Source organism: Mixophyes fleayi, chromosome 8, assembly GCF_038048845.1.
Source record: "Mixophyes fleayi isolate aMixFle1 chromosome 8, aMixFle1.hap1, whole genome shotgun sequence".
NCBI lineage: Eukaryota > Metazoa > Chordata > Amphibia > Anura > Limnodynastidae > Mixophyes > Mixophyes fleayi.
In genome coordinates, this window is record NC_134409.1 from 2,482,212 (window position 1) to 2,506,001 (window position 23,790).

Below are 23,790 nucleotides of genomic sequence, written 5' to 3' on the forward strand. Positions count from 1 at the left end.
TGTATCTCATACAATATTTTATTAAATATATATTAATATTATTGTTATATTTGTGTCCATCTAAATATTGGAGGGGGCAGAGGGGGGCATAGAGAATGAAGTCATTAAGGGGCATATTCAATTGTTGGCGTTACAGCCAAAAGTAACGTGCCCCGCTCACTATTACCGTCATTACGATAATAGTGCGCGTAAATACCGTTATTACGGTACATTTCTCGCTGGATTTTAGCTCGCGGCTTAGGGTGCTGTGAGCTGAAATCCGGCTTATTATTACCGTAATACCGGTAATACTTTTTCCGCTGCAGAAAAAGTAAACAATTGAATATGCCCCATAGAGGACCTTAAAGTGCTTTTTTGAAGCACTTAAATGTGTCATTTCTCATTATATTAGTAACTTAACCTAAATAGAACAGACTTTTCTCTCAGATATTGATTTACTAAAAAACCTTCTAAAAAGATAAAATGACGATGTTGCCTATAGCAACCAATCAGATTCTAGCTCACATTCTATCAGGTGATAGCTATAATCTGATTGGTTGCTATGGGCAACACCAGCATTTTATCATTTTAGAAGTTTTTTTAGTAAATCTTCTCAATGTCGACCCACAAAGCATTCTGGGAGTGACCCATACCTTGTCCAAACTGAGGCGGCATCTGCACTTAAAACTTTCTCTAAATGAAATAAAATTATTTTTTTACTTTAAAAATATATATATATATATATATATATATATATATATATATATATATATATATATATATATATATATATATATATACTATATATACACCAGGCATATAAATGTACAATCTCCAGTATTATGTCAATATTTTTTGATTGTTGGCTGTTACTGGTTCCTCCTTCTGGCATGTGAGGGGTTAAGCTGACCGTTTTTCCCCCTTTTCTTCCTGGCAATTTGTCAGTTTCCACAGATCACTCCCTATTACAGTGAGACGTTTGATTCATATCACTAAGCGGATCCAGTCACAAGAGCAGAAAGGATTAAGATAGTGTTAAGTCTAATTTACTTTTAGTGCAATTTCACAGGATATTGCCCCTTCTGACTGCTGAGATGAGGAAAAAAGATAATCATCCGAATCAAGCTGAAAAGATCCGGCGTTCAGAGGCAGCGGCTGCTGCTGCGCAGTCGGCCATTTTTACATCGTTCATGTGGAAGGGACATACAGAACCTAATATAGCGCCTGAATTGCTGGTGCGGTGGAGTTAGTATTGTCAGTGGCCGCCACGGGGGGGGGTGACAGGTGCCTGATACAATTCTCTAGGACAGGGATACTGAATAGGCTGCTCCATATCTTGCTCGGACTCTCTATAGATAGCAGTGATTTACTAAAAGATAACTGTATGGGCCTCATTCATCAAGATATGCAAAACGAATGTGATATGTGTTGTTTTAAAAAAATCTGTTCAATCAATGTCACCTGTTGATAATATAATCATTAATGACATTTAAAAAAAAAATAAGTTTTTGGTTTTTTTTTTAAATCCCCTTTACCCAGAAAATAATAAAATACATCTATTAGGATGTTATTAGTGTCTACTGTACATAAAATAACTGTTTAAAGTTTCTCCTTATTGCAGACACATGTTCTAGCTGTATACACAGCCGTCATCACTAGTAATCAGCACTTACACCTGACCTGTAGCTGGTGCCAGTGATACGGCTGAAAATCACGTACCTGAGAGATGCCCAAAGCATGAATTAGGACGGGTGTGGGTGTGCTCGAGCATGGCACGCCCTTACTGTACATTGACTATGGGCATTCGCCCAGCAACCTCTCTGTTTCTGCCCCTGATATCATAGGATGTAGTGAGGGTCCTTTGCGCTCAAAGTTGAATTTGACATTGCTGCGTCCTCTGGTTCATTCTCCAGTTCTGGGCTTAGGCAGAGCGCTTTTTTGCAAAATACAGCACATATCGGCATTTACGTTCCTTATTGAATCAGGCTCAGTATGTCTACAATTTTTAGTGTATGTATAGAGGGGTGGAAAAGCCTCATAGCACAGTTTGTGCAGGGGTCGAGGAAGCTGCACCCCCTCTAGTTTTGCCACTCGATGCTTATATAGAAAGAATTTGGTGAAACACACAGGTGCGCTGGCTCCGGTCCTGGCCGGGCTGTCATTTAACATGTGTTTGGTTTGATCCCACAGAGCATTCTTGACATGATGCCATTACAAAGACATCTTGCCCGAGACCCTCTGAATGCCCCTCGGCTACTTGTTTTTCTTGTCTGTTAATCTCTGTAGCAGCGCACAGACGTCTACAGAAGAGACCTGGCCACGCTCTCTACAAGGTCCCAGCTCCCGGCAGGAAACCATTTTAGTCCACAAACAGCCCCATCTGTGTCACGAGTGCGAATTAAATAGGGCCGGCAAGTCCTTCCAAGTATAAAGGGACCAGCTGCGTCTGGCAGGACTGTTCCCCTTGTCCTTTCCTTAGAGAAACTTCAACAATCCGTCATAAAAACCCAATGCCTGTGGACAGACGCCTTTATTAAGCATCAGACGGAGCTTTGAAGCCCCCCCACTCTGGGGCTCCACGGCTTCCAAACTTTGGTGTTTACATTAAGTGATGTCTTTCTTTAAAGTGGCTTCACACTGTTTTATTGTGATGTCCAATGATGTAGATGTCTGTCTTTATTCTCCTTCAGATAAACAAGAGATTAAACCAAATCCAATGAATAATAATTGTTTAGGTTAGAACACTTGTCTGTACAGTATAGGTCCAGGCTCCCCGCCAGCTGCATGTCATGTCCAATCTCTCCCTGTAGGGGGCAGCAGGGAGCAGCATCTCGTTAGATTGTGATATCTTCATCTTGGTTGTATATATATGCCATATGCCTGCCAGGTAACATTTAACTGGCCACACAGAGGAAGGAGGGAGGGTATAGTGCACACCCTCTCCTTCCTCGAGGGCAGGGGGGCACATGCCCCCCCCCCCCCCAGGCCGGTCCCATAGTGGACTACCTTGGGCTGGGCCATTGGGGTGTCTGCATTTTTTTCCTTTAAAATGTCTTGGTTTCAGCGGGGCAGTCCAGACTCATGTGCCTCAAAAGGGGCGGGGCTTGTGCTGAAGAGAGGTGGAGCTTTCCCGAAAGTGGGCGTGTGTTGGATCAGGCAGAATTTGAGCGGATTGGGGGCGGGGTTTATTTATTTTCCTGATTTTTCCCTTTATAAATGTTGGGAGGTGTTGGGAGGTGTTAGGAGGTGTTGAGAGGTGTTGGGAGGTGTTGGGAGGTGTTAGGAGGTGTTAGGAGGTGTTGAGAGGTGTTGGGAGGTGTTAGGAGGTGTTGGGAGGTGTTGGGAGGTGTTGGGAGGTGTTGAGAGGTGTTGGGAGGTGTTGGGAGGTGTTGAGAGGTGTTGGGAGGTGTTGGGAGGTGTTGAGAGGTGTTGGGAGGTATTGGGAGGTGTTGGGAGGTGTTGAGAGGTGTTGGGAGGTGTTGAGAGGTGTTGGGAGGTGTTGGGAGGTGTTGGGAGGTGTTGAGAGGTGTTGAGAGGTGTTGGGAGGTATTGGGAGGTGTTGGGAGGTGTTGAGAGGTGTTGGGAGGTGTTGGGAGGTGTTGGGAGGTGTTGGGAGGTGTTGGGAGGTTGGGAGGTGTTGGGAGGTGTTGGGAGAGGTTGGGAGGTGTTGGGAGGTTGGGAGGTGTTGGGAGAGGTTGGGAGGTGTTGGGAGGTTGGGAGGTGTTGGGAGAGGTTGGGAGGTGTTGGGAGGTTGGGAGGTGTTGGGAGGTTGGGAGGTGTTGGGAGGTTGGGAGGTATTGGGAGGTGTGCCTCCACTGTTATGGGGGATGGCGGTCATTATACGCCAAATACCAGAGCACAGAGTTCTCCTTGCTGAATCATTATCATTTACCAACAGCCCTCTCCAGGATTCCCATACTTCATTTATAATGAATATAAATTCACCCAGCTGGGTTCCTGCCATGATTTGCAGGTTGCACCGTCTAAGTGATAAGAGCTATTAGTATCGCTGTTAGTGCTTCCAGCGGGGGAGGGGGGGCGGCAGACGGGCAGAGAATCCGCCACTTCTGTGGTAGGTGACAAGTACCGATTCAGAGAGGAGAGTTACAGCTCAACTCTCCGGACGGGAAATAAGAACAGGCCGAAGAGCTGTATAAAACAGGGTTATTTGTTGTACTGACAGGCGCTGCTGATGGATGGGGCCGAGGAAAACAGATCTGTGTGTTTACACTGCTGTGGTTATCAGGACCGAAGCTTATTGCCTAATGGTGTGATATGACGGGTCACGTTCTTCTAACGCCGCATTTCAGCAGACTGATGCTGGCTGCTACAGGCAGCTATATGGTGGGTCTGAGCCGACAGGGACATTGCACAGGGACATGTATGGATATAATATTAGAGTAGGTGGGGGGAGAACCCAGTCTCCATTATCACCTTATTAACCAAATATTATTATTACACTTTATTTCAAAAGCACTGATATATTACGCGGGCTGTACATGATACAAACAGATGACGCACAATCTAATAGGCCTGGGGCAAATTTGATACTGTTATATAAAATCATTTAAAAATATTTTGTACCTTTTGCTCTATATCAGTATCACTCAGCTTTATTATTCACATGTGACGTTAGATTATTTACAAATGATGCCAGTAAGTCCGTCATCTCCAAGTGGAACGTTTGTAGCACCTGATAGGAATCTCCCACCGATAACACAACAATGTCACATTGTCATCGCGTCCATGCGTATCTGTGAGGTATAGACATAGGAGAAGCAGGAGGTCCATCCTGTAATTACCTGGGACTTTTATTCAGGAAGAAACCCGGGTAATTACATTTACTGTAGCATTGGGGGAAGAATCAGCTTTATTAAATATTTTCCATTAATAAAGAATTAATTATCTTAGTAATTATCTCAGCTATTTTAATCTGAGTGGGCTGTAGAGAAAATAATATTTGTGTATATAATAAATAAAAGAAATATTGAATGTGTATATAAATATATGATCTTGCTCCACAACTAGATTTTATTAAATAAGTGATTTATGAATCTGCAGAAACTTCCTTCCCCGGCTCCGTGCACCGTTGGGCGCTGTCTGTTCGTACTGCGGGGCGGTAATCCAGCCGCCACTCACTCAGAGACAGCGCTGCCAAGATAGAGTGAGTAGGTGACGAGGCTGCACGTCTCCCGCTTAATTTATGGCCTTGCTGCCATTAAGAGGAAAATTAGCCGATGGCGCCTATCATATTAAAGGCTGAAAAAGCTGTGAATTATTTTTTTTCCCAGATCTTATTGCTCACAATGATAATTTTACCTTACAAAAGGCCACTTTTAATGAGTTAAACAAGGAACAGCCGTGATTTAATGCCAATTCCCCCGTCCTCTTTTTTATACATTTGATTTTTTTCTTAAACACATTTACTGCTTATTTTTACACCAATCTTCTTAGATTCACGTGACCTTTTTTAGGCTGCTGCCACCAGGTGCTCTAGTAAAACTCGTCCTCGTCACTTCTGCACATTGAGAAGAACTTAAACTTCTACAAACATCTGTTGGACTTTATGGTCTCGTCCAAACTCTTTCTGTTCAGTTATTTGCAGAGATTATATAAAACATGTCACACAGCCACCGCTGCTGGACAGTGACACTATACAATCCGATCCCCCTAAAGAAAAAGAAAACAAAAAGTGGGTTATTTTCTGCTACCAAATTCTGTGAACTGCAACTTCCATCATCCTCAGAAAACTAAGAGGATGAGAGTTAGATTACAACATTACATCTTGGTTGACCTAGTCTAGAAAACGACTTGTCGCTGACTCCCAACAAACAGATGTGAATATACCCCTAAACCTTGTGGGGGCAGATTTGTTTGTTTTTTTGCCTTTTTGAAACAGTTTTTCTTCTAAAGTTTTTGGAAAAGTAAACCTATATGTCTGCAGCGAAGATAGACAGTGGAGTTTGTAGTTATTTACAGGAAAATTAGTACAAACCAGTGATGTCACTGGCTCCTAATGAAGTGATAGGCTGCACTCTCAGTGATGTCACTGGTTCATAGTGACTGGATAGGCTGCACTCTCAGTGATGTCATTGGTTCATAGTGACTGGATAGGCTGCACTCTCAGTGATGTCATTGGTTCATAGTGACTGGATAGACTGCATTCTCAGTGATGTCACTAGTTCATAGTGACTGGATAGGCTGTATTCTCAGTGATGTCACTGGTTCCTAGTGAATGGATAGGCTGCACTCTCAGTGATGTCACTGGTTCCTAGTGACTGGATAGGCTGCACTCTCAGTGATGTCACTGGCTCCTAATGAAGTGATAGGCTGCACTCTCAGTGATGTCACTGGTTCATAGTGACTGGATAGGCTGCACTCTCAGTGATGTCATTGGTTCATAGTGACTGTATAGGCTGCACTCTCAGTGATGTCATTGGTTCATAGTGACTGGATAGGCTGCATTCTCAGTGATGTCACTGGTTCATAGTGAATGGATAGGCTGCACTCTCAGTGATGTCACTGGTTCATAGTGAATGGATAGGCTGCATTCTCAGTGATGTCACTGGTTCCTAGTGAAGGGATAGGCTGTATTCTCAGTGATGTCACTGGTTCATAGTGAATGGATAGGCTGCATTCTCAGTGATGTCACTGGTTCCTAGTGACTGGATAGGCTGCATTCTCAGTGATGTCACTGGTTCCTAGTGACTGGATAGGCTGTATTCTCTTCTGCTCCGCCCTCACTCCATATGTCTGCCCGGAGTTTCCGAAGCATTGGTACTTAGTGTTTATTGTTCTGTGATGTTTTACCCTTTATGGTCTACTGTTCGTATTATGTAAGGCGCTGCGAAAACCCTGTGGCGCCCAACAAATAAATGATAATAATAATAATAATAATATTCTCAGTGATGTCACTGGTTCCTAGTGACTGGATAGGCTGCACTCTCAGTGATGTCACTGGTTCCTAGTGAAGGGATAGGCTGTATTCTCAGTGATATTACTGGTTCCTAGTGAAGGGATAGGCTGTATTCTCAGTGATGTCACTGGTTCCTAGTGAAGGGATAGGCTGTATTCTCAGTGATGTCACTGGTTCCTAGTGAATGGATAGGCTGCATTCTCAGCGCTGTCACTGGTTCCTAGTGACTGGATAGGCTGTATTCTCAGTGATGTCACTGGCTCCTAGTGAAGAGATAGGCTGTATTCTCAGTGATGTCACTGGCTCCTAGTGACTGGATGGGCTGCATTCTCAGTGATGTCACTGGTTCCTAGTGAAGGGATAGGCCGCACTCTCAGTGATGTCACTGGTTCCTAGTGAATGGATAGGCTGCATTCTCAGCGCTGTCACTGGTTCCTAGTGACTGGATAGGCTGCATTCTCAGTGATGTCACTGGTTCCTAGTGACTGGATAGGCTGTATTCTCAGTGATGTCACTGGTTCATAGTGACTGGATAGACTGCACTCTCAGTGATGTCACTGGCTCCTAGTGACTGGATGGGCTGCATTCTCAGTGATGTCACTGGTTCCTAGTGAATGGATAGGCTGTATTCTCAGTGATGTCACTGGTTCCTAGTGAATGGATAGGCTGCACTCTCAGTGATGTCACTGGTTCCTAGTGAAGGGATAGGCTGTATTCTCAGTGATGTCACTGGCTCCTAGTGACTGGATGGGCTGCATTCTCAGTGATGTCACTGGCTCCTAGTGACTGGATAGGCTGCATTCTCAGTGATGTCACTGGTTCCTAGTGACTGGATGGGCTGCATTCTCAGTGATGTCACTGGCTCCTAGTGACTGGATGGGCTGCATTCTCAGTGATGTCACTGGTTCCTAGTGAAGGGATAGGCTGCACTCTCAGTGATGTCACTGATTCCTAGTGAATGGATTGGCCGCATCAGCTCACATGAACATTGGTTCAGACCACTAAATGACCTCCCACATTGTGACTATTACCGGTCACACGCAGGCCAACCCTCAGATTCAAGCGCCAAATCAGTGTCCAATTTGGTGACGCGCATAAATGGGTAAATGGCATTGGACACAGCCGTTTGGTGCACAGCGGTGTGCGTTCCTACGTTCACCAACTTGTCTGATAACGATTCGAAAGATTTTGCTGTGGTCAGATTATTTTCAGCCCTGGGTTCATTTTACCAGATGCGAGTTTACAGCGCCTCTTCCAGTTTTATCTGTTATAATTTTGTTTGTACCCAGATAAGTAGATTTTCCAGGTACAAATTAACATGAAACATAGTTTAATTGAAAATAACAGAAGGCGCTAGAACTGAACTATACAAGTTAGTTGTTAGTTTTTAGGATTTAGGAGCCAGTCACTTTGCGTAGGGATTCCTCAGGACGTGTGATATACACCTCAGGGTGACAATCTGGAAGGAGAGTTTTCATTTGAGAAAATGAGTTATCGAGATAATCTGGAGAGTCTGACCAGCATCTAGACGTGGTTACATTGTGCATCCTATCTCCTGAATGGTGGTACTCTCAGCTCTGAAACACTGAGATGAATCTCAAAATGAAAGCAAACTTTGTCAGGAAGCGATCTTATTGTTGGTGTTAGCTCAGCAAGACTTAACTAAATATCCTAAACGCATTATTGTGAACTTCACTGTGGGTTTAAATGTTCCAGTTAAGGGTTTATCTGAAAGATTGATAAAACTGAAGACTGGTCTTAATTCCCCCCTGTGAGCACTTAATGTTGTAGATCCCTCCTGCTCCAGTTATCACAAGTGAAGTTGAATTTCCTCGCCTGGGCGGGGAAAGTGTGACTTGGCATGAATTCCGCCATACTTAACATGCTAGCTGGGTATTTACAATTGAAGTGGTTTCCACACAATTTAAAAATAGACAGTTTATTAATCTAAACTGCAAGCACATGTACAAGAGACCTCAAGATTGACATCTCCGGGATTAGTTTAGCCCTGTGGTTTTTTCCAGAGGTCATCTCTATGGAGCTCAGGAAGAATGGTGAAATAAATGCCCCCCTGCTCTTCCCAGGGATCTGCTAAAAAACCCAAAAACAAATACATAACGTTTCACTTACTGTCCTCGGGGCCATTTTTCACAAAACTAGATTGCGTTACAGTGAGTGGCTCTGGCTTAGAATTTATCTTGTCTGTGTTGTGTTTTTCCATCCCCTTGTGGTCGTCTCTACACTTTCATTATTAGTTATGATAAAACCGTACTTAAAGGTGAGAAAAAAGCTGGGAGGAGAGTTTAATCTGTGTGGGATCTGTAATTACATGAATCTGTGCTGGTTAATAGCATTCAAACTGACCATCAATGCATTTTATGGGTATTCTACATGAAAGATGGGGCGGGAGGTGGTGGCAGCGTTACAAAGATGTTCAGCTCTGACAAATGATCAAATAAGCTTTGTGTTTGTAAGGTGGAAGCGCACAATGCGACACAGGGCACACACAAAAATACTGTGTAAATGCTTTGGAGGTTTCTGACTTCTCATAATTTTGCCTGACCTTTGCGCCTCTCTCTCCCTCTTCTCCTGCAGTCTGTCTTGTTATCAGCTACAATCAAGCGAGAAGGGGAATCGCCAACGGCTTCGCCGCACTCCACGGACGACATCCACCATTCGGACAGATACCAGGTGTGCAGCTTTGGTCATGGTGTTACAAATGATAAGACGAGTGGATAATTACTGCGCAGCCGCCATTGTAACCGTTAACGCAGTGGGATAATATTCATTTAGCGATACAGCCGGAGTTACACGGCACTCAAATCATTTCTATCCTGTCGGGCTCTTTATCGCAGGAATTAGTTTTATTTTATTTAATGTGATAAGCTACACAGACGACTGTCAATTTACATTCATGCAACTTTGCGCAATGTTGCCATAGTGAGTAGTTATGATGGTGCCATGAAATTAATGAATTAATCTCTAAGGCAGTAGAAGATCCTAAACACTGTGAATATTCGGTATTTGTTATGTCTGGCTATGTATTTATTTATACCAGACGAATGCTTCACCTCACAACATTAAATAGAAAAGACTTAATAAAAGGTGCAGTTTTATTCCAACTCCAGGGGGTAAATGTATCAATGTCCGGATTCTTCAACTCCGGCGTGTTCAGCGTCTTCGACGATTAAATTTAAAGCGGCGCTCCCTTGTAAAGGGAAGTTTCCCTTTACAATGCAGCTCCGCTTTAAATTTAATCGCTTTAAAATTTAAATTAAAACCGGACATTGATACATTTACCCCCAGATTTACTAAACCTTCCAAAACGAAAATGTGGAGGTGTTGCCCGTAGCAACCAATCAGGTTCTAGCTATCGTTTGTCCGGTACAATCTATAAATGATAGCTAGAAGCTGATTGGTTCCTATGGGAAACACCTCCACTTTTCCTTTTTAAAAGAGTTAGTAAATCTACCCCCCAAGACTCCATGAGAAAGGAACTGCAACACCGTTACCCTGCTACCTTCTGCCCCCCCTCTGGTCTGTAGACCGGAAGGGGGGCGGGTAGTGAAGCCTTTAGTCAGCCGCACATACTTATGAACGGAAGGTGGGACTGGCTATTAATGGAGAATTTTTTTTCTCCTGTAGGGATTCTGGCGAAATCCCTGCACACATACTTGACTACTCTCCCGGAAAGTCCGGGAGACTCTCAAATTTCGGGTAGGTCTCCGGGGAAAGCAGGCAATTCTCCCGCATCCTGCCCACTTTGAGCCTCAATGATGCGATTTGCAGGGAATCGGTTCATTCTAGTCCTGTCCCTGCGACAAAACGGCAATTTCGTTGCGGGGACGGGGCCAAAATTATGTGATCTGCCCGCTTCGTTCCAGGACCTCCCAGAGGAAAATAAATAAAAGTAGGTAAGTATGTACAGCTACGGCAGCGGAACCCATGGGGGATGGGACATTTTCCTTTCTTTTTCTGTTAATTAGTCCTAGTAATGGGAGATACACGCCGGTTACTTTGTTAGCTCAGTTTCTCCAAACACAATTCTTCCTCCCATCCTTCATCAACACTGGACACCCATGCCCTCCCCAAATTTTTCCCGACATTGCAGCTCTGAGCTACAGGCTGCCACTTAAACTCTCTGAGGTATTAGAATACAATGTGATTTTTAATTGTATTAATTGTTTACGTATCTGTACTGAATAAGTCATGAATGTGTTTAATACTGGTAGCTATTTATTTATGTTATGGAGGAAGGTGCTGACCACTAGGGACATAACCGCCAGGAATCCGCTATAATTCCTCGTAGTACTAATGAATGTTACATATCCAGCAGTGCCTGAATATAAGTTATATTGTAACACTATGACTTCATGCGAAACAGCAGCAAATTGTGTGCGATATCCTGACACATCCCGCACATGTCTCTGGAACAAAGAGAGCTTTTCATTTCCTATGAGTCAAGCTGTCACGCCAGAGAGTGACTGTACCGTAAGCGTTAATGTTGGCACTTGGCAGATGGAAGTCGCCTACACAGCGCGCTGGTTCCATTGCAGCGTCTCTGTCATTACAGCTGGAGTGACATGTTTCTGGCTGACAGCCATTAGTACAGACAGCATTGTGGATGCGCGGTTCTCCCAAGCTGACAACTGTGGGATTGCAATCCACTAAAAATAGCAAAATCACAGACTGAGGTAGAGCGACATTTGTGTCTTTCACACAGACTGTAAGAAAGATGTTGAACACGTGTATCTCATAAGCTGGTAATCTTCCAATGGACGATAACTTCCCACCAACAATCATACCCCGAGAATGCAGAATGAGAGGACGTTATTTGTATTGATTACCGCACTACCATCGGGCACTGCCAGTGTACGTACCTGGCGCTAGATGAAATATGTGGTAACAAATTGATCTCTGGTTCTTTCCAACAACAGTCCCAGGATTTTACCCTGTCCATGTTCCTAATCTGTGGATCTCCTGCCACTAATAATTGTCTCTGTGCTCCCTGCCACAAACCATGCCCTGCTGGTCAGGCCTGCAGATTGGTCTGAGAACCAGGTTGAATTATTCATCCTTACCAAGGAATTCTCTGTGCTTCGTATAGTACATACCTGATATAAGACAGCATACAGTATATTGCCCATTCATATGCATGGGGAGAAAAGCTGCAGTGATTTGAGCTACTGTGACATATTTGGCCCCGCCCTTGTTTGTGAATCAACCAATCCACACAGAGGATTTAAAAATAAGCCAGGCTTCAGAATTATCCTGGTTGTTGTTGTCGGCATTTTAGCTGAGCAGAGACAGCGGGGTGTACGTCGGAAGAGAAGGGTGTGCTCACTAGTTGCAGAATCTCAATAATACAATTTGTTGTGTTCTGTGCTTGTGACTCACTAATAACTGCAAGTACTTCTATTTACAATGTCCCAGCATTTCCTGTGGTGCCGAATGCATCACAGCAGCTGTAGGAATCTCTTCCAGCAAACACTGTTAATGAGGGTAATGCTGGAGTCCTGTATAATATATAAAGTAATATAAAAAGGCATATAAATTTTCATTAAAGGATCTTAACTTGAGAAACTTCTCATTTCAGCCTCCTGGACAAAACCATGTTACAATGCAAGGGGTGCAAATTAGTTTTCTGTTTTGCACATGTTTTTTCATGTAGCACACAAATATCAACTTTAAATTTCAGTGTACAAATAAGCTATCAAGTATGTGTGTTACATGAAAAAAACAGACAGTATTTAATGTGCAAAACAGAAAACTAATTTGCACCCCTTGCATTGTAACATGGTTTTGTCCAGGAGGCTGAAATGAGAAGTTTCTCAAGTTAAGATCCTTAATGAATCAGGCCCTAAATGTTTATTACAGTGTACATTAAACACTGACACAAGGGGGGGGGGGGCTGTATACCATGAACTTATGGCCAATGTTTATAAGCCAAGTGGAGGAAAAGAAAATTTATATGCCTTTTTATATCAATGAATCAGGCCCTTGGAGAGGGGCCCATTGTCTCAGGGGTCCGTTCATGTGAAGCTGAACCCTGCAAAGTTCTCTGTGAGACCATAGACAGAACTATACGAAATATAAGCATGTATAAAGTTATAGGGTGCACCACTTATCAGACAATGCAGTTTCAGCTTGTGATAGACATTTTGACAATACCAATAGTGATACAATAGTAAATCTGATCTCTGACACAGCTGAATGCCCCTGTGCAAAATGACATTCCCCTTAATGATTGTCAGAAAATGATCCTGTCACTAGGTGTTCACTTCCAGCATAAGGATCGCAGGGTGTACGGCCACCTTAAGGCCGCCCAGCTATGACCCCAAGACTACAGTTAGTAGGGATGCTGTGTTATTTGATTATATTTATTTGGGGAAGGTAAGCATTGCACATGAGGAAGACAGTGGGATTCCCAACTGCCAGACCCAGGACAATGTGCAGTTTCCTCCAGCAGTCACTGTAGGCTCTCTTTGTGCTGTCAGTCGCACTGCTGCAGGACAAAGCACAGGTGGTTGGTGTCTGTGTCACTGTGCTTTCTTCTGCAGTGATTGTATTATCAGCGCAGTGGCCGATGTACGAGTAGAGTATCCCTCACTGTAGGCTCTCCTTGCACTGCTGCAGGAAGAGGCAGTTGGTGTCTGCGTCTCACTGTGCTTCCTCCGGCAGTCAGTGGTCCAGGAGCAGAGTTTCCATGCAAGTAACTGGAATATCTTATTAGTAGCAGATTACTTGCATTGGGAAACAGAGTAGTAGGAAATTCACTTGTGTCTAGTTGGCAGAATGAAGAGTAAATAATTTTTAAACAATGTAAAAGTAAAGTTCAGCATGGCTCAGAATGAGAGACAACTTGGGCACAAGGCTGTAATGTATTGCTCAGTAACAGCACCGCATATTAGCAGCTGCATTTATCTCTAGATAGAGGAACAGTTTCCTGTGAATATATTCAATTTCCCCCACAGAATATGTGCAATGTGAATGTTTTTTTTTTTGGTTGGACTACACTGTGCTCTGCACTGTCACACTGACTCCCTATTCTGTACTGACTCCCTGTGCTCTGCAACTGTCTCTCCCTTCTCTGCACTAACTCTCTGTGCTCTGCACCGTCTCTCCTGCTCTGTACTCTCTATCTGTGCTCTGCACTGTCACACTGACTCCCTATTCTGTACTGACTCCCTGTGCTCTGCAACTGTCTCTCCCTTCTCTGCACTAACTCTCTGTGCTCTGCACTGTCTCTCCTGCTCTGTACTCTCTATCTGTGCTCTGCACTTTCACATTGACTCTCCCTGCTCTGCAGTGGCTCAGTGCTCTGCACTATCTCTCCCTGCTGTGCACTGCTACACTGACTCTTCCTGCTCTTAAGTGTCTCTGTGCTTTGCACTGTCTCAGCCTGTTCTGTGCTGACTCTCTGTGCTCTGCAGTCACACTGACTCTCCCTGCTCTGCACTGTTACACTATCTCTCCCTGCTCTGCACTGTATCCCCCTGCTCTGCAGTCTCACTGACTCTCTGTGCTCTGCACTGTATCCCCCTGCTCTGCAGTCTCACTGACTCTGTGCTCTGCACTGTATCCCCCTGCTCTGCAGTCTCACTGACTCTCTGTGCTCTGCAGTCACACTGACTCTCTGTGCTCTGCAGTCACACTGACTCTCTGTGCTCTGCACTGTATCCCCCTGCTCTGCAGTCTCACTGACTCTGTGCTCTGCAGTCACACTGACTCTCTGTGCTCTGCACTGTATCCCCCTGCTCTGCAGTCTCACTGACTCTCTGTGCTCTGCACTGTATCCCCCTGCTCTGCAGTCTCACTGACTCTCTGTGCTCTGCAGTCACACTGACTCTCTGTGCTCTGCACTGTATCCCCCTGCTCTGCAGTAACACTGACTCTCTGTGCTCTGCACTGTATCCCCCTGCTCTGCAGTCTCACTGACTCTCTGTGCTCTGCACTGTATCCCCCTGCTCTGCAGTCTCACTGACTCTCTGTGCTCTGCAGTCTCACTGACTCTGTGCTCTGCACTGTATTCCCCTGCTCTGCAGTCTCACTGACTCTTTGTGCTCTGCACTGTATCCCCCTGCTCTGCAGTCTCACTGACTCTCTGTGCTCTGCACTGTCACACTGACTCTCTGTGCTCTGCACTGTATCCCCCTGCTCTGCAGTCTCACTGACTCTCTGTGCTCTGCAGTCACACTGACTCTCTGTGCTCTGCACTGTATCCCCCTGCTCTGCAGTCTCACTGACTCTCTGTGCTCTGCACTGTATCCCCCTGCTCTGCAGTCTCACTGACTCTCTGTGCTCTGCAGTCACACTGACTCTCTGTGCTCTGCACTGTATCCCCCTGCTCTGCAGTCTCACTGACTCTCTGTGCTCTGCACTGTATCCCCCTGCTCTGCAGTCTCACTGACTCTCTGTGCTCTGCACTGTATCCCCCTGCTCTGCAGTCACACTGACTCTCTGTGCTCTGCACTGTATCCCCCTGCTCTGCAGTAACACTGACTCTCTGTGCTCTGCACTGTATCCCCCTGCTCTGCAGTCTCACTGACTCTCTGTGCTCTGCAGTCACACTGACTCTCTGTGCTCTGCACTGTCACACTGACTCTCTGTGCTCTGCAGTCACACTGACTCTCTGTGCTCTGCAGTCTCACTGACTCTCTGTGCTCTGCACTGTCACACTGACTCTCTGTGCTCTGCACTGTATCCCCCTGCTCTGCAGTCTCACTGACTCTCTGTGCTCTGCAGTCACACTGACTCTCTGTGCTCTGCACTGTCACACTGACTCTCTGTGCTCTGCAGTCTCACTGACTCTCTGTGCTCTGCACTGTCACACTGACTCTCTGTGCTCTGCACTGTCACACTGACTCTCTGTGCTCTGCACTGTCACACTTCCTCTCTGTGTTCTGCACTGTATCCCCCTGCTCTGCAGTCTCACTGACTCTCTATGCTCTGCAGTCTCACTGACTCTCTGTGCTCTGCAGTCTCACTGACTCTCTGTGCTCTGCACTGTCTCACTGACTCTCTGTGCTCTGCAGTGTCACACTGACTCTCTGTGCTCTGCACTGTCACACTGACTCTCTGTGCTCTGCACTGTCACACTGACTCTCTGTGCTCTGCACTGTATCCCCCTGCTCTGCAGTCTCACTGACTCTCTGTGCTCTGCAGTCTCACTGACTCTCTGTGCTCTGCAGTGTCACACTGACTCTCTGTGCTCTGCAGTCACACTGACTCTCTGTGCTCTGCACTGTCACACTGACTCTCTGTGCTCTGCACTGTCACACTGACTCTCTGTGCTCTGCACTGTATCCCCCTGCTCTGCAGTCTCACTGACTCTCTGTGCTCTGCAGTGTCACACTGACTCTCTGTGCTCTGCAGTCACACTGACTCTCTGTGCTCTGCACTGTATCCCCCTGCTCTGCAGTCTCACTGACTCTCTGTGCTCTGCACTGTATCCCCCTGCTCTGCAGTCTCACTGACTCTCTGTGCTCTGCAGTCTCACTGACTCTCTGTGCTTTGCAGTCTCACTGACTCTCTGTGCTCTGCACTGTCACACTGACTCTCTGTGCTCTGCACTGTCACACTGACTCTCTGTGCTCTGCAGTCTCACTGACTGACAGTGGTTTGCACCGTCTCAGAGTCTGAGCTGTGGCCTAGAGCAGAATGTCCGCGGGAACAGTCGGGCGGTTACCATGGAGACGCAGTGCGCGTGCTCACGTAGACGTGTCGCATCCCCGCGTGCGGCGGTCACATGACCGCAGTAAAGATGGCGCCTGCAGCGAGCGGAGTCTGGCTGTGAGGGGACGATACAATCCGCCGCCATCGGCTCGGGGCCCAGGAGACCGGCACAGCGTCCCCGTCCTACCCGGGCATGTCAGCCGGCAGCAGGGCCCCGGAGGCTGATATCGCCCCCTAGTTGTCATGCAGAGTGAGGGCAGTGCCGGGGGCAGAGAGGAAGTAGGTTTGTTTACATCTGCGGGGCTGGGGGAGGTGAGGGGGGCCCAGTATGCGCCTGCTCCTGGGGGGCCCCAATATGTGCCTGCACCCAGGGGGGGCCCGATATGTGCCTGCACCCCGACTGTGTCTGTATAATATAATAATCCACTGTCTCTTTGTCCCCCCACAGACCTTCCTGAGAGTCAGAGCCAATAGGCAGACTCGGCTAAACGGTGAGTGGTGGCCCTGAGCGGTGTATATATGATGTGTATCTGTCTGTGGGGTGTAGATAATATCCCCTAATCCTGTGTGTGTGTATATCTATCTCCTGATCCTGTGTATATCTAAATATTATCTGCATATATACAGATATAATATTCTCTGATTAAGTATGTGTGAGGTTATATAGTATGTACACATTATTACAGCCACTGACTGATAGCATGTACATATACTGTACCACCATTATTGACAGCGTGAATAATTTGCCACGGCCTCTGCTGACAGTCTGTGCAACTCTAGCCCCATGTCCACTGGCTGGCCGCCTGCATATTAATTTAGCGTGTCAATCAAGATTATACAGTGTTTGTGAAGCTGACTTTTTTTTAACTGAATAACTTAATGTTCTTGGAAATTTATTCCTCCAGATAAGATGTTTAGGAGGAATTCCGTTGTCTGCAATATACCGCTGAACATGGCTGTGATGTTCTGCGCACATTTATGGGTATTACAGTATCCAAACCATGCAGATTTTGCTGCAAACCTCTATGGTGTAGAAGTTCCACTGTAACTGTTCCAGAGGCACTCTACGGACAATTGAATTCCCTCTTATTTTATTCTCTGTTCTTGTATGTGAATAAGGTAGTGTTAGGGAGCATTATAAAATCAGTGTGAATCACACTTCCCAACACCTCTTTAAATGCATCGTTCAGTATCTGGTGATATTTCAAATCATCTTCCCTATACAAAAATTTTCAACATTAATACTACCGTATAATTACTGGTGAGTGCCACTGCCCAAACGTCAGCTAGTTTACAGCTGTCTGGTACCCCTGATATGTTTTACCGAGTAAAAATGAATGTTCTCAAACAGTCCTAAAAAGTTCTGGTCAGAGCTGGGTTAGGTACTTCTGCTATGGGGTAACTACAGCTCTCGACTAGCAGAGCACAGTGGGAATTGCAATAGAAGGAAAGAGTGGCACCTTAGATAAATTAGTTAAGTGACTTGTCCAAGGTCTAATTCTGGAAGTGTGTAGTTCAGGCCTGGCCAACCTGTGTTCTCCAGATGTTTTGAAACTACAGGTCCCAGTTATTGGTTGGCTATTCTCTGGCAGAGCATGCTGGGGCTCGTAGTTTCCCAACACCTGGAGAGCTACAGGTTGGCCAGGAATGGTGTAGTTTGTTCTTATAGGAGTCCGTTGTGGTTTGGGTGTAATCTCGTTACTGATGAGTAGTAACAAAGAATATTTAGCATTTGGAATAAATGTTCACCTTGTTCCTTGTTGTCTTAAGGAGTGAGCTCCTTGCTGTAAACCCATTGCTGTGCATCGTGCTCTTCCCCATTGTATTCTCTTGTACCCTCAGCTTGTTCTGCCCAGGCCTGACATAGAACCCAGATCTCGTTATCGCAGGCTTCCACTGTGCCCTTTCCATACAATCCCTGGATGTAATACGTCTGGTCATCTGTCATGTACAGCTTCATGTAACATGTAGTTTGAATTTGTTTCACCCTGGATAAAAAGCCCTTATTTTATAGTATTGGCGATCAGCCATCGCTACCACCAGGAGGGGGAACAGGGAAAAATCTGTTGACCTTTCTGTCCATGTTCTAATTGCTTCCATCGCCTTGTACTAAGAGACAGAGAGCAGCTGTTACACCCTGAAGTTTAGACCTTAATGATGTTAAGACCTTTTTCATAGCTATGTTCACATTATGAGCGCTCAACTCTTCACCTGCGGCCATAAGGTTTGAGTAATAGGAAAAGATCAGCGCCACTATTTCATATTCAGTAGACTTTTCCTATTGCCGCTGAATTACATTTTCTTTTCCTGACCACCACCAGTACAATTCATATTTCTTCACTTTTGATTAGTCAGTGAAGGTGGGAAAACTTGGAGGCAGCTGATCTGACAACAGGAGATCAAGACTGAGGGATTTGTCAGCTAATTAGAAATGATTTCACCTATCGTTATTAATTAGGCAGACTCTGGTCTCACTTGCCTGTTCTTTTAAGCGTTTCCCCGGCAGCATGGAGGATGGTCACCGTGTGCCTTGGGGATCATTAGATCTTTTTTTTTTTCTTATTAGATGTGAAAACTCAGTTTCTAAGAGGTTATAGAAATGATGCGAGTTGGCTATCTCTAGATAGTCTCATGTAAAGGCCCAACCAGTGAAACTAAATGTTTTCTGATAAACAATGATAGATACTGATGAAAGTGATAAATATTCTCTGTATGAGTGCTTATAATATGATATACATAATGAGATGAAAGAGGTACTGACATGATCTCTTTTGTTTTCTCCACTGCCCACCCAGCCCGGATTGGAAAGATGAAGCGACGAAAGCAAGACGAGGGACAGGTATGTCCGCTCTGCAGTCGGCCATTGTCTGGATCCGAGGAGGAGATGAGTAGACATGTGGAACTGTGTCTTGCTAAGGTAGTGGAGCAGGAGGCGTTTCTTGCCACTTGTCTTCTGTCACTTCCCTGTCTATCACCTCTTCTGCCTAACACTGGGGATTTATAGATTGTCAGCTCTGCTGGCCATATCACTATTCACCCTGACCCAATCAGGCACAAATCAGTGGTAATGTCACTAACACTGTGTAGTGTGACCGATAAGACTACTGTTCTTTCTCTAGTTATAATGCATGTATAGATAATTTTGCTTTTAGTCTGTGTATTTAGTGGGGTTGTCGCCCTCATCGCTTCTCTTACTTCGTTACAGAGAGAGACCTGCATGAATGAAGACGATTCTGTAGACATCGAAAATGAGAATGGCCACCGGTTTGAGGAATACGAGTGGTGCGGACAGAAAAGAATTCGGGCCACGACTCTCTTGGAAGGGGGTTTCCGTGGTATGTATCATTATGCGTTTTGGCAACACTGATCTGTATCCGTGTAAGTGTGGCCTCGGGACGACTGCACCCGTAGACATTTTATTTTGTGTATGTAACATTGAAAAAATAAAAGGAAAACCACAATTTTGGTAGACTGCACATTATAATACGAAGTGATTGCTTATCCGCTCTGTTGCACCCTGAGTATGGGGAACCCTCGTTTTTGTGCACAATGTGTTTATAGCGCAATTCTGGCTTGGAGAAAACAAATCTCAAGTGACAGCAGCTGTACCACTATACTTTATTATTTAAAAAAACTACACTGTTTTGCAGAGTGTACTGTAAATAAAAACCTGCAAACAAATGAGGTTCTCCATACAGGACAGTGTAATGCACATGTAGCCTGATAAGTACCGTTTGTTTAATCATAGTATAATTATTTTGACCAGAGATTTTAGTTTTAACAAATTCAAATTAGGATGTTTGTGTTCAGTAATAAAAGGCTGCAAATGAAGTGGGATTATACTGGTACTCTGAGCCTTACCTGCCACATCGAAACGGAGAGGGGGGGGGGGGGGGGGGCACGTCGCCTCAGGAACTGCATCAAATATTAAAGGTCCATTTATACATTTATCACTCTGTCCCTTGTAAAGAGGTTGATAAACGAGTTACTGGATCCGGCTGTAGGTCTCCAGATTCACAAAGATGAGCTACTTTTCATTTAATTGTTTTTTTGTTTAATTTCTTTCGTTATTTGGTCAAATTACATCTCTCCGCTGTGCCCTCTGGTCACTAGTTTTGGTGGTGGTATTTCTGTGCCACCATTGCACTTTTAAATCTTTGGAACATTTGGACCGGCTGGCTCAGATACAGTGAAACTCTACATTGTATTTAGATACTTAAAGCAGCAAATATAACCATGGACTGTTTAATGGGATACAGCGATTACCTCTGTATCTAACCGTGACGTGACTTCTTGCATTGTCCTCTGTGGCTTAGACGTGCCCTTTCCCTGTCTTGTGTTGCCCTGCTCATTTTTTTGACTGTTCTCTGGGATGTTTGGGGGAGGGGGGGCAGTATAACAGCAACATGGCCGCCATGTGGAAGTTGCAGCGACTTTTTTACATGCAATTTTTGAGCATGACTTGAGCGGCTCTTTGCAGAATAGTTTGTGTATGCTGGACCTGATAAGATGTGATGTCACCGTATGATACATGGAACGCCGTATCCCGAGTATTACTGGCAAGAGATCACACGCTGCATTGAACCCACTGAGATTTCCTGGATGTACAGAAATGAAAGTTACCTCTTTGTGTTTCCGGATGAGAGACGCTGAATGTTTAATTTTTGTTTTGTTCTGTAAAATGGAAGTATCACTATTGTGACTGGCAGCATCACCTCAGCCTAAACAATCTATCTCCGCTGTGTTTCACATTAAAGCTAAGTGTGCCATAACACAACATAATGTCCTGATTGATGAGCGAGTGCAGGCTTTGAGTTAAGCGCTTTGTTTGTTGTTTCTGCTAGCGAGAGAAGCTGCAGAATAGATCTGAAACCAATAGTATCAACTGCGCTCCAAGAGAAGTGGTTGTCGTCTCTTTAGCGGCTTAACACAGTTAAAAGGGAAGAATTTTAGAGCAGTGTCTTACACACAGATCAATGTAGAGAGAACACAAACGCCGGAGCCATGGGGGGCTCTCACTGCAGTCACAGCGGGGGAGAGGGGCCGATAAGCCTGACAATGATATTGATGGGGCATCAGCTCTGAAGCTTTTCTTTAACCATTTGTTAGCTGTATAGAGAATAAAGTAAGTGATTGTACAATAATCTTTTGTTCTGCTGTAATGTTTTTACAGGCTGAAGGAAATATTATTTTTTCATTATGTCTTCTATAATGTCTTCATACATAGCAAACGATGAATACATTCAAATCCCTGACTGCCAGTGCTTTTATTCCTTTATCCCATAGGGCAGCACGGTGGCTCAGTGGTTAGCACTTCTGCCTCACAGCACTGGGGTCATGAGTTCAATTCCCGTCCATGGCCTTATCTGTGTGGAGTTTGTATGTTCTCCCCGTGTTTGCGTGGGTTTCCTCCGGGTGCTCCGGTTTCCTCCCACACTCCAAAAACATACTGATAGGTTAATTGCTGCTATTAAATGGATCCTAGTCTTTGTGTGTGTGTTAAGAAATGTAGACTGTAAGCTCCAAAGGGGCAGGGAGTGATGCGCTGCGGAATTAGTGGCGCTATATAATGGGATGATGATCCCAGAGCCATGATCAGGTTCGCTGTGACTGATCAGATCTTTCTGCCCCATGTGTCTGCTGCGTGTGCTGTTATGGGGCAAACGTTATAAATGCTATTTGAAAGTTGTGGGAAGCGGCTCCTGGTGGAGGGGATGAGCAGTGTGTCAGTCTATCGATCTCCCTGCATTGCACATGCCTCTGAGCACGAGCAGCAGCGTGCTTAATGTGATTGAAAGGCAGTTAAAATGGCGGTGACCTTTTCAGGGGAAATTAGATTGCCTGCCAAGAGTGGTTAGAGGGAGTGATAACGGCAGCTTTAGAAAGCTGTCCAGTCAGGTTCCAGGAGAGACTGGGAATCTGAGCCAGCTGCAAGGGCTGTCTGGAGCACCCCTCGCAGAGATCGCCCCTGAATTCGCCCTGTACCCTAAAAATGTTTTTTAGAGCTGTGACCTTTGTACAGAGCTGCTTCCAGGTTATGCCAGTAAGAGAACGGAAGCCTAATGCACGCTGACACTGGAAATCCACCTCCGGGTGCTCTTTACTGAGGAGTTAGTGTCAAACCCCATCAAATGTACGTTCCCAAGAATGGCACTGGCATCTCTGCAGCCAGGTCCTGTCAGTCCTCTGCCCGCTGGCAAGATAGCAATTTAGGGAAATAAAAGTGAGTCATAAAATTGCGTTCATTTGGAAAATCCACTTACCAGCCTCGTTTTCCGGAAAAGGAAAGTTTATCCTTGAACTCGGCAGTGTCTGAAAGCGCCACTTATCTTACAAACGTGGATATTTCAGATAAATATTTTTAAGCATAATATAGAATCAGTCCTTTAATGCTAAAATAATAAAATACCGTCTTTGGCTCTGTAACAGTGTTCTACAAGAGCAGCAGTTAGACCTTAAATGGTGACATTCCTGCTCTGTAAACAATAAAGTCTGAGAGATGCTGAGCTCTAGACAGTGCTGTCATGTAATAACAGACGACTATTATTTTTCTGTATAGACCCCTTGTGTATCCCCAGAACACTGACACTTGGGGGTCCTAGCGCTATAGAGCTCTGTGATGTTACTTAGTGGATCCTGTGATCAACTATGTAACATGTAATGTTTCTGGGTAGGAGAGGAGAACCCGGCGGTGCGGTGTTAGTTAATTGCCGGTGTTCTCGGCATCTCTCTGGTAATCACTTTTTCCTTGTTTGGCCTCTACTCATTTCTAAATCAGTCTGGCAGGTTGTTATCCTCCCATCTCTGAGCTGATTGGCCGTGCAGCTCTGTGACTTTTAATTAAAGAGCTGGGAACGTGTATAGAAGCTGCCAGCGGTGACGGGTCCGGAACACGAGCTGCGAGGGAGGGAATTTCCCCAAGGACTGCCCGGAGTAATGGAAAGTATCTGCAGCCCTGAAAACCAGGGAAGCGAATGACTAAGTCAACCCCATTACCAGCCCAGCTCCCAAATTAACCAGACACAAAACCTTGTGTAACAAAGACATTTTCCTCCATGATTTGTATTTCTCCTCGTTCCCAGTAATCTGGAATATTTGTAGCATTTCTTCCAAATGTTACTTATAAATATATACAAATATATATGAACCCAAATTCCCTATTTATTGTTTGAATAAGCTTCTATGTGGAACTGTCTCCTGTGATGGTAGAAAAGTATGTG

General features: G+C 45.0%; 1 protein-coding gene across 6 annotated transcripts in view; it reads left to right on the plus strand.

Annotated features, from left to right (window-relative positions):
- The window catches only part of RNF220 (ring finger protein 220), a 177,673-nt gene that overhangs the window by 135,596 nt on the left and 18,287 nt on the right, over positions 1 to 23,790 (plus strand). For 3 of the 6 annotated variants that reach the window (XM_075181600.1, XM_075181596.1, XM_075181598.1), the window contains 4 exons: positions 9,491 to 9,586; positions 17,019 to 17,061; positions 19,366 to 19,487; positions 19,776 to 19,905. In XM_075181600.1, coding sequence (XP_075037701.1) covers positions 9,491 to 9,586; positions 17,019 to 17,061; positions 19,366 to 19,487; positions 19,776 to 19,905 — 391 coding nt within the window. Of the gene's footprint in view, positions 1 to 9,490; positions 9,587 to 16,619; positions 16,850 to 17,018; positions 17,062 to 19,365; positions 19,488 to 19,775; positions 19,906 to 23,790 lie in introns of those variants that run through there. The other 3 variants (XM_075181597.1, XM_075181599.1, XM_075181601.1) reach the window with 2 other exon arrangements.